Consider the following 11,887-nt stretch of genomic DNA (forward strand, 5'->3'; position numbering starts at 1 on the left):
TAAATTCCGTCGCACATTCCAAATTTCATTAAAATCGGACATATATAGCGTGTTTCGTGCAACAAATGCCTTAAATCGGGCTAAGATATATGTATATGGGGGCTATATCCAAATCTGAACCGATTTTTACCAAAATTAATAGCGTTCGTCCTTTGGCCAAAAAAAACTATCTTTCCCACTTTTAATGCGAATCGGACAATAAAGGCGGCCTGTACTTTGTTTACAGACGGACAGAAAGACGGACATACGTAAATCGACTCAGAAAGTGATTCTATGTATATCCCTAAAAGGAACTGTGGGTCTATTTCGTTGCCTTTTGCGTGTTACAAACTAATGCACAAAGACATAATACCACTTACCACAAGGTGGTATAGGGTATAAACACTAAGTTCGGTCGTTCCGAACTTTTTACTCTGAACTAAAATCTAACAATTAGTTTCCTGTTAGGTGCAAAAATTGTTCGACCACGGATATCTCAAATGTCTAAATAAGGTCAAACAATGTATCTAAAAATTTATTCAATCTGTTTTAGCTAAAATCCTCCAAATACCGAAAATTGCGAGGTACCACAATATCAAAACATAGACGTATTTTGACGATTTTTGATGAAGATGTTTTTCTGACTACTGGGAACCTCACATGATAAATTAGAAGTAGTTTGGTCCAAAAAATGCAGCTACAATCCGCCTAATATCGAAAATCGGGAAGTACCGTTATATGGGGGGTATACCAAAAAATTTACCTATGTGAAAAATTTTTGTGGAGATTTTTTGTGTGACCACTGGGAACCTCAAATGTGAAATTACAGGTAGCTCGGTCAAATATGTAGCAAAAATCGTCAAAATACCGTTACGGGAGGTACCGTTATATGGGGCCATACCAAAACATGGACCTACGTTGACGATTTTTGGTGGAGGTATTTTTTGACCACCAGGAACCTCAAATGTTAAATTTCTGGTAGTTCGGCTCAAAAATATATAGCCAAAATCCTCCAAATACCAATTGGTATCGGGAGATACCATACAAAAGTTCACCGGAGATGGCTTTTCCAATACAAAAGTTCACCGGAGATGACTTTTCCCATACAAAAGTTCACCGGAGATGACTTTGCCAATACAAAAGTTCACCGGAGATGATTTTCCCATACAAAAGTTCACCGGGCATGACTTTCCCAGTACAAAAGTTCACCGGAAATGACTTTTCCCATACAAAAGTTCACCGGGCATGACTTTTTCAATACAAAAGTTCACCGGGCATGACTTTCCCAATACAAAAGTTCACCGGGCATTACTTTACCAATACAAAAGTTCACCGGATATGACTTTTCACATACAAAAGTTCACCGGGCATGACTTTCCCAATACAAAAGTTCACCGGAGATGACTTTTCCCATACAAAAGTTCACCGGAGATGACTTTTCCCATACAAACGTTCACCGGGCATGACTTTCCCAATACAAAAGTTCACCGGAGATGACTTTTCCCATACAAAAGTTCACCGGAGATGACTTTTCCAGTACAAAAGTTCACCGGAGATGACTTTTCCCATACAAAAGTTCACCGGAGATGACTTTTCCCATACAAAAGTTCACCGGAGATGACTTTTCCAGTACAAAAGTTGACCGGAGATGACTTTCCCAATACAAAAGTTCACCAGAGATGACTTTTCCAATACAAAAGTTCACCGGAGATGACTTTTCCCATACAAAAGTTCACCGGAGATGACTTTTCCTATACAAAAGTTCACCGGAGACGACTTTTCCAATACAAAAGTTCTCCGGAGATGACTTTTCCCATACAAAAGTTCACCGGAGATGAATTTTCCCATACAAAAGTTCACCGGAGATGACTTTCCCAATACAAAAGTTCACCGGAGATGACTTTTCCCATACAAAAGTTCACCGGAGATGACTTTTCCCATACAAAAGTTCACCGGGCATGACTTTTCCAATACAAAAGTTCACCGGAGATGACTTTCCCAATACAAAAGTTCACCGGAGATGACTTTTCCCATACAAAAGTTCACCGGAGATGACTTTTCCAATACAAAAGTTCACCGGAGATGACTTTCCCAATACAAAAGTTCACCAGAGATGACTTTTCCAATACAGAAGTTCACCGGAGATGACTTTTCCCATACAAAAGTTCACCGGAGATGACTTTTCCTATACAAAACTTCACCGGAGATGACTTTTCCAATACAAAAGTTCACCGGAGATGACTTTTCCCATACAAAAGTTCACCGGGCATGACTTTCCCAATACAAAAGTTCACCGGGCATTACTTTGCCAATACAAAAGTTCACAGGAGATGACTTTTCCCATACCTCCCATTGTACCCGAAGAACGGGATTGATATGGACTATATCCGACTTGATACATGACTGGATGAATTAATACGATGTGCAAATTTTGGACCAAATCGATTGCTCCCATCGAGAGTTGTCTTTCACACCATTTTACAGAATATATTCCGAAACAAGCTAAATATACACCTAATGACTAGACAGCGGAATTTTATGCAACCCCTATTTTTGGTCCGATTTATGTCAAATTTTGGGACTGTTAATATTTTTGGCTTCTGATTACATTGCAATCGAAACATATGACATATGCAAAACTATGCAAAATGCATACATTTTTGCATATGCAAAATTTACGCATTTTACATATCGGGAGGTTCCATTCTATGTGGGCTATATGAAGACATGGACCTGTGCAGACAAATTTCAGGTGGAATGTTTTATACCACCAACGAAGACTAAATACCAATTTTCAGTCATTTCGGTGGGATATTGAGGGCACAACTTTCAAAATACCAGAAATCCGGAGGTACCGTTCTATGGGGGCTATATAAAGTGGACCTGTGCCGACAAATTTCAGGTGGAATGTTTTATACCCCCAATTAAGACTCAATACCAATTTTCAGTCATTTCGGTGGGATATTGAGGCTACAACTTTCAAAATACCGAATATCGGTAGGTACCGTTCTATGGGGGCTATATGAAGACGTGGACATATGCGGACAGATTTCAGTTGTAAAGCTGCATACCCCTAACGAAGACTTAATACCAAATTTCAGCCATTTCGGTGGGATATTTAGACCACAAATCCTTGAATATATTTTTGCATATGCTCATTTTATGCAGATATGTAAAAATATGTCAAAATATGCACTATATGCAAAAAATTTCCTAACCATATATGCATTTGCATAGGATTCCGCTGTCTAGTGATAGGTTAAACATCTACGCAGCAGACTTAGTGCAGTTCTTCCATGTGAGGAATGTGAAAATATCCGCCTCTAAAACTAGCGGCTGAACATAGGTCCACGAATTGCGAACATAGGTCCACGTTTTGGTATGGCATTTTTATGCCCTCAGCCTTTAGGATAACGAGGTTATATACACTTTCATATGATCAAAATGTGTCTTATCGACATAATTATTTTAGACCCCAATTGAGGCACTCAGCGCCAAAACGGCCTAACCCACATGCCCAACATCAAGGGCTCCATGTCAACATCAAGGGCTTTGATTTAGAAAATATCGCATGACATGGAAAGCACAGAAACATAGGCGCTCTTTTTTGTAAAATAACGGATCAGAAATATTTTTTCGGTACTTATACTATGAGGAAAAGATGCGTGAACATCATAACCATCAAAATTAAACCTTTTCCTTTCGAAAAAAATAACGTCTGCCTTCCCCTATCGCTAAGCTGTTTCTTCTCATCAAATGTCTTAGAACCTTTTGCAATTCCAAGGACTTGATGGTGACATGGAGCGTTCGGCGGTGGAATTTTCTTTATTTTTTGGACCTGTAGATGTCCACAGCCAACGAAACTGGGTGGAACCCATCGATTTGCATTCACTTTCCTGAGATAAAATATCAAATTTTGGATTGGAAAGGTAGAATTTTGAGTTTCAGACAATTTGAAGTCGATTTAGCAATGATAACTCTAGAACGGTTGAACTTGACTTTCGCTATATTTTGGACAAACCTAGTTTAAGTTCGAAGAAAGGTTATATCGGTCAACTACTACCGGTATCTCCCCAACAAAAGTTCGGAAATGTTCGAACAATTTGTGCGCACGATAACTCTTGAAGGGAGTAACCGATTAGGTCCATACTTTGCACATCATGAAATTTCTAATAGACTTAGATGAGGTTCTAGTATGGACTCAAGCAACTTGTATTCACTGTCCTCCATACGACGGTACAAGTTTCATTAGGGGCAAGTCCATTCTTCCTTAGAAAATAGCCTGAAAAATGCAAAAAAAAACACCTATGACGCGGTGTGTAGTGGTTGGAGCGCAAATAACTCTCGAATGGATCTACCGATTCGGTCCAAAATTTGGCTTTAGTAATATTTTGTCCAAACATAGTATAAGTTCGAAGATAATCCATATCCGTCCACTCCTGCAGGTACCTCCCCCACGAAAGTTCAAAACTGTTCAAAAAAATTGTTCGTACGGTAACTCTTGAAGGGAGTGGTTGATTTAGTTCATACTTGACACATCCTAATATATCTACCAGATATAGATCAGGTTCAAATGTGTGTGATATTTGTCCACTCCATCCGGTTCCTCCTACACAAAATTTCGGATAAGTTCACTTTAAGATCTGCTATCGAATCACTTTGATTTTTGTTGAAGCAACTTGCATTCTTTGCTTCAATTACGATTGTAAAAGTTTTTTCAGGGGCAAGTCCATACTTAAGTAAACAGCCCATAGGGTGTAAAAAACCCCTATGGCACCATATCTAGTGGTTGGAGATTCACTTCCATAATGGCCTATGTGAATCCATTCCTTTAAGTATCTCCTCAGCAAAAATTTTAATCTTTAATCTTAATCAACACTTTTGTCGGTTCATACGCCCAACCACGCCCCGTGTTGGTCGGTGCAAAAAATTTCGAAAAAATATGCGGTGCTTCAAAGATTGTGCTTCAAAAGACGTTTATAGGGTGGATCCAGGTGACGAATCATGAAACTATGCGTATGAGCTCGAAAAATCGCAGCAATCGCCAGTAGATGCTGCAAAAGCGTTTACAAACCATGTTTTGGAGGTGTCTCAATCAAGCCACTGTAAACAACCCAAAACATGGTCGTAAGTCAAACTGTCCTGAGTACACTTAGGCTAAAAGCTGTTAAACTTTCCAAAAAATGGCAAATGATGCCTGTCTACTATGCGTGTTGCCTAGGCCAGATAGTTCGTTATTGCTAAAAAATTTCTAAAATCCTCAAAATATCGAAATACGGATGGTACCGTCATATTGGAGCTATACCAAAACATGGACCTATGTCGACAATGTGACCTTTTGAACAGGTAGTTTAGTCAAAAAATATTTCTAAAACCCTCAAAATACTGAAAATCGGGAGGTACCGTAATATGGGGGCTATACCAAAACATTAGCCGAAGAATCAGTCGACCATTTGCTTCGAAGTGATTCTTCCATGAACAACTTTCGTTGAATTTGGCTCACTTCGAAGACCTACATGATCGATTGCTGTTTCGGGCACATACGCATAGATCCATGATTCATCACCTGTGATGAACTCATAAATGTCCTTTGAAGCATCGCGATCGTATTTATTCACAATTTCTTTGCACAAATCGACAAGAACTTTTTTTGTGTGATTGTCCAATTTTGCTGTATCTAATGAGAAAAAAATCAATTTTTGAGGTCATGTGTTCATGCAATATCAAATGTTAGTTGGTGGAAGAAATGTCCAAGGATGTCTCCTTCTCACGCCATATAACATAGCGTTCTTCTATTATCCGTTGAAGTACGGCTTAACTTTTTTCTGGTACAACATCCGATTATGGGCAAGCCTCACGACATTCGTATTTTGGCGAGTGTCGGCTAAGATTGTATTCCTTAAACCAGTGTTTCATAGTGCTATAGGATGGCCCTTTAGCGATATGCAAAGATTTAATTTGACCGATGCCCTCTTGCCGTGATTATACACGTCGAAAGTTGTGAAAAAATATCGAATGAAATTTCCAAAGAAAAAAATGCAAACAGGCTGTACCACTAATAGGACGCCAACGTTCAATATTGGATTTTTAATTCATTATTTGAAGGAGAGGCTTCAAACTTATGGTACGCGTGTCCTTATAGTGGTAAAAGAATTAACCAAGCCAACAAATATTAAATAACTGAAAGGCTTCAAAGAGTAACCCCAACACGTTGCCATGGAAGAAATAAGGAGTGTGGGCACAAAGACGCCAGTAACTTTATAGGTCCTATTTTTATCATTATTAGAGATAAAGTAATCAATACAAGTGGTAGTTATCCTTGGAGTTATTTACAGTACCAGATTAACTTGAAATATATAGTAACCTGACCTCCCAGTGGTGTCACCTGGGGAACTGCCTTTAACACCCGTTAAAGGTAGTGAGCAAACACGTGCCGCGCGTTCACCCATAAGAACGTTAAAAACTTGGGTTTGGGCATCGGGTTAGTAACCCTCCCCTAGAAAAAACAGCCTACCATGAAAAAACGAAAGAAAAGAAAAACAAACCCCTCTAAAGTCGACGAACCCCGCAAACGTTTTAAGGACCGTGATCTGCACCTGGAATGTTCGCACTCTTTGTAGAGAAGGTGCAGTCTTCGCATTGGCAGACGTACTTGAAAAGTACAAGGCCGATATTACTGCCATTCAAGAAATCCGATGAATTGGGAAAGGCGTCACAACAACACCTAAAGGTGACGCACTGTATTATAGCTGCCATGACGTAAAGCATGAGTTTGGTTGCGGATTTGTAGTTAGTCTAAAACATCTGGTATCCAGCTTCACCCTGGTGAATGAGAGACTTGCTGCAGTTCGAATAAAAGCTAAATTCTTCAACATCAGCTTTATTTGCGCTCATGCTCCCACTAAAGAAAAGGACGAACAGACCAAATATATATTTTACGAGCGCTTAGAAGAAACATATGACCGTTGCCCGCCCATGACATTAAAATTATTCTAGGCGATTTTAATGCCAAAATTGGAAATGAGAATATCTTTGGCCCAACAGTCGGGAATTTCAGTCTCCACAGACTTTGCAGCTGCAAAAAACATGGTAGTTAGCAGTACAAGATTTAATCATCTCGATATTCATAAGGGCACCTGGCTGTCTCCAGATCAAAGAACAAGTAATCAAATTGATCATGTTGTGATAGATGGAAGACATTCATCGAGCGTGTTGGATGTACGATCGTTCCGAGGCGCAAACATTGATTCGGGCCACTACCTTGTTGCAGCAAAGGTACGTACCCGTTTAAACGTCGCAAATAAAGCACGAACAGACACAATGCGGAAGTTGGACATCGATAGGCTGCAAACACAACAGATAGACACAGCGTATTCCACTCTACTAGCCCAATTGCTTAATGAGAGCACTCCTTGTCCCGACCGACAACATAACAACACAATGGCAAAATATTGTCCACTCCATGCAAACAGCCGCAAAATCCATACTTAGATACCAGAGACCTCCACAAAGGAATTCATGGTATGACCAGGAGTGTCGTGTTGCTACCGAACAGAAAAATGCGACATATAGTAGTCAGCAGCAACGCTTAGAGCACGAGAGAGATATCGGGAGAAAAGGAGAGAAGAGAAACGTCTTTTCCGCAAGAAAAAGAGATAAATGGGAAAGGGGGGTGTGAAAAAATCGAGATGTACAGAAGCCAGAATGGAGTCCGAAAATTTTACCAAAGAGTGAAACATCAAACAGATGGCTTTGGTATAGGCCCATCCTCCTGTAGAGACCAGCAAGGTAATGCAGTAACAGATACAGATAGCGTGTTCAGGATATGGAGGGAACATTTCTCTAATCTGCTGGTATCCAATAGTAGCGAAGACGATGATACCACAGATCCAATCCCAGAAGATGAGGTAAAAACAGCAATCATCCGACTGAAGAATAATAAAGCAGCAGGAGCCGATGGCTTACTAAACGAGCTGTTTAAAACCGGAGGCGACGCGCTGATAAGGTGTATGCATCAGCTAGTTACCACCATCTGGCAGGAAGAACCCGTACCCGACGATTGGAACATGAGCATCCTGCGTCCCGTCCACAAGAAAGGAGATAAGACTTTATGCTCCAACTTCTTCTCCCTATTGCCTATAAGATAGTGTCAGGGATATTGTGCGAACGACTAAAGCCAATGGTCAACGAAATAATTGGACCATACCAATGTGGCTTTAGACCTGGCAAGTCCACCACTGACCAGATATTTACCCTGCGGCAAATCCTGGAGAAGACCCAAGAGGTGCAGATCGACACATATCACCTTTTTGTCGATTATAAAGCAGCCTACGATGTCTGAATTTGGTATCCTCGCAAAGCTCAACCGGCTTTGTAAGATGACTTTAACAGATACTAGGTCCTCAGTTAAAATTGGAAAGAACCTCTCCTAACAGTTCAGTACCAACAGAGGTTTCAGACAAGGAGACAGCCTTTCGTGTGACCTATTCAACATTTTGCTGGAAAAGGTAATACGAGATGCAAATGTCAAAAGAAATGGCACAATTTACACCAATAGCCACATGTTACTTGCTTATGCTGATGACATAGATATCATACCTTTAGGAAGGTCGAAGCAGAATCTGCGAAAGTGGGTCTGGTGGTAAACGGCGAAAGGTCCAAATTGATAGTGTCGACGCGCAAAGCGTCCATAGAGCTCGGACCAACTGTGGAAGTTGGAACCTATAATTTTGAGGTAGTTAAAGACTTCGTCTACCTCGGCAATGCCATAAACACAACAAAGAGCATCAGTTGTGAAATAAGAAGAAGAATTGTATTGGCCAACAGATGCTACTATGGTTTAAGTAAGCAATTTAAAAACAAAGCCACATTTCGTCAAACAAAAAAAAAAAGTAAAAAAGCATTAAGTTCGGCCGGGCCGAACTTTTCATACCCTCCACCATAAAATATTCATTCCTGTCCCCAACTTTAAGTGAGTACGTTAAAATGTCAGATAATGTACATAAAATGCTTCATTCGGGAGGCCCTTTTTTATGGTGCCTATATCTAACTGTTCACAATTTTTGGTGGGCTAGAAATTGGGAGGTACTGTTATATAGGGGTTATAATAAAACATGGGCCTATGTTGACAGTTTTTGATGGGAGCCTTTAATGTCAAATAACTCCTAATTCGGTTAAAAAATTTAGCTAGAATCCTCAAAATATCGAAAATCGGTACATAACGTGGGAACTTCAAATGTCATTAACAGCTAGTTCGGAGGTATCTGGGTTATACGAAAATAGGAACTTAAATGAACAATTTCTGTTGCAGAATTTTTGTTGACTTTTAAATTTCAAATTACAGAAAGTTCGTCCAAAAAATAAAGCTAAGATACGGAAAATCGGGAGGCTTGTTTTGGGGCTATACAAAAACATGGACCTACGTTCGGTTAAACATTTTAAGTAAAATCCTCAAAGTACCGAAAATCGGGAAGTATCGTTATATTGGGGCTATGTTGAAAATTGTTGATGCAGATGTGTGGTGACCACTACAACCTTCAAATGTCAAACTACAGTTAGTTCTGTTAAAAATTGTAGCTAAAATTGCCAAATAACTGAAAATTGGGAGGTACCGTTACATGGGAGCTATATCCGAACATGGACCTATGTTGACAATTTTTGATGGAGAGGTGTTGTGACCACTAAGAACTTCAAATGTCAAATCACTGCTAGTTCGGCTTAATATTGTAGCTAAAATCATCAAATTACTGAAAATCGGGAGGAAAATCTTGACAATTTTTGGTGGAGAGGTGTGGTGACCACTAAGAATTTCAAATGTCAAATGTTCAAATTACAGATAATTCGGTTAAAACTTGTTGGTAAAATTCTCAAAATACCTGAAATCGGGCGGTAACGTTATATGGGGGCTATTCCAAAACATGGACCTATATCCACTAGTTATATAAGTTTATTGATATTTAAGAACCCTAAATGTCAATTGATAGCTAAATTGGTCTGAAAATGTAGATAAAAACGTCAAAATGCCGTAAATCGGGGGTACTGTTATATGGGGGCTATACCAAAACGTGGACCTAGGTCCCCAACTTTTGTTATATAAGTTTAGTTACACTTAAGAACCCTAAATGTGAAAATATAGCTAAGTCGGTCTGAAAATCTAGCTAAAACCGTCAAAATACCGTAAATCGGGGGGTACCGTTATATGGGGGCTATACCAAAACGTGGACCTATGTCCACAACTTTTGTTATATAAGTTTATTGACATTTAAGAACCCTAAATGTCAAATTATAGCTACATCGGTCTGAAAATGTAGCTAAAAACGTCAAAATACCGTATATCGGGGGGTACCGTTATATGGGGGCTATACCAAAAAGTGGACCTCTGTCCACAACTTTTGTTATATATGTTTATTGATACCTAAGAACCCTAAATGTCAAATCATAGCTAAATCGGTTTAAAAATGTAGCTAAAAACGTCTAAATACCGCAAATCGGGGGGTACCGTTATATGGGGGCTATACCAAAACGTGGACCTATGCCCACAAGTTTTGTTATATATGTTTATTGACACTTAAGAACCCTAAATGTCAAATCATAGCCAAATCGGTCTGAAAATGTAGCTAAAACCGTCAAAATACCGTAAATCGGGGGTACCGTTATATGGTGGCTATACCAAAACATGGACCTATGTCCACAACTTTTGTTATATAAGTTTATTGACATTTAAGAACCCTAAATGTCAAATTTTAGCTACATCGGTCTGAAAATGTAGCTAAAAACGTCAAAATACCGCAAATCGGGGGGTACCGTTATATGGGGGCTATACCAAAACGTGGACCTATGTCCACAACTTCTAATATATAAGTTAATTAACACTTAAGAACCCTAAATGTCAAATTATAGCTACATCGGTCTGATAATGTAGCTAAAAACGTCAAAATACCGTATATCCGGGGGTACCGTTATATGGGGGCTATACCAAAACGTGGACCTATGTCCACAACTTTTGTTATATAAGTTAACTGATACTTAAGAACCCTAAATGTCAAATTATAGCTGAATCGGTCTAAAAATGCAGCTAAAAACGTCAAAATACCGCTAATCGGGGGGTACTGTTATATGGAGGCTATACCAAAACGTGGACCTATGTCCACCTATGTCCATTAGTAAGTAAGTATCCCATAATTAAGAGCCTTATACATGGTAATTTGTATACATTAAGTTTACTCGGGGGTGCGAAGCGCACCAGATTCAGATAGTTATTAATATGTACATGTATATATTTCCTTCATACACTTAAGATATGTACTCGTAGTTGTATCTATTAGATATACAATCCACTTTCCTTAATCAAACACAGCTCGAAATTGAAAGCAATTTCACAATCATCGGAACCTACAAATTTCATGCATTTGTCCAAAATTGCATGAGCTTTCTTCTTGTCGTTTATCATCATGGTTATAGTGTCACGTAAAAATTTTTCATTCGGTTTATTGTTTTGAAATATTTGGGCTTCATGGAGATAACAAAGGCAATAGCATTGCAGTGACTTTGGTGTATTGGCGGCCGTGGTGGTTGGTGTAAACAAATCATGATCCATAATTAGGTTTATTTGTTCATCAGATAAGTTATTGGAATCAATGCATTTTTTGCGAATTTCCTTGATCAAAGCTTCAGGATCTTGACTATCGGTCTACGAAAGAAAGTATTTTTTAAATTAGTAATAAAATTATTGGAATTTTGACGACCTACAATTCCAGCCGATACCGATTTTATTTTCCAACAATTATAGGCAAAAATAATTATTGCCAGTAATGTTTTAACCTGAAGTCTGGATGTAGGCATTTAGGTTTTTTTTTTTCACGGATCAACTGTGGAATAAATTGTGGAGAATTAAGTTTGTTGCCTGTCA

At 39.0% G+C, this 11,887-nt stretch overlaps 1 protein-coding gene across 1 annotated transcript; it reads right to left on the reverse strand.

Annotated features, from left to right (window-relative positions):
* Positions 1-11,299: 11,299 nt before the first annotated feature.
* On the reverse strand, positions 11,300-11,887 carry LOC141386827 (uncharacterized). The gene is made up of 2 exons (XM_073955735.1): positions 11,728-11,887; positions 11,300-11,668 (listed from the first exon to the last, which is right to left on the reverse strand). Exons 1-2 carry the CDS (start codon positions 11,818-11,820, stop codon positions 11,300-11,302), a joined length of 462 nt encoding a protein of 153 aa, XP_073811836.1. The 5' UTR covers positions 11,821-11,887.

Source organism: Musca autumnalis, unplaced genomic scaffold, assembly GCF_047663935.1.
Source record: "Musca autumnalis isolate F117 unplaced genomic scaffold, ASM4766393v1 scaffold_5, whole genome shotgun sequence".
In the NCBI taxonomy this organism is placed as follows: domain Eukaryota; kingdom Metazoa; phylum Arthropoda; class Insecta; order Diptera; family Muscidae; genus Musca; species Musca autumnalis.

What these genes read in the sequence shown, in the direction of transcription:
- LOC141386827 (XM_073955735.1), bottom strand. Translation starts at nt 11,820, where the DNA reads ATGCCTACATCCAGACTTCAGGTTAAAACATTACTGGCAATAATTATT. An exon ending in AATCGGTATCGGCTGGAATT is followed by an intron (nt 11,669 to 11,727) that starts GTAGGTCGTCAA and finishes TTTCTTTCGTAG; the next exon opens with ACCGATAGTCAAGATCCTGA.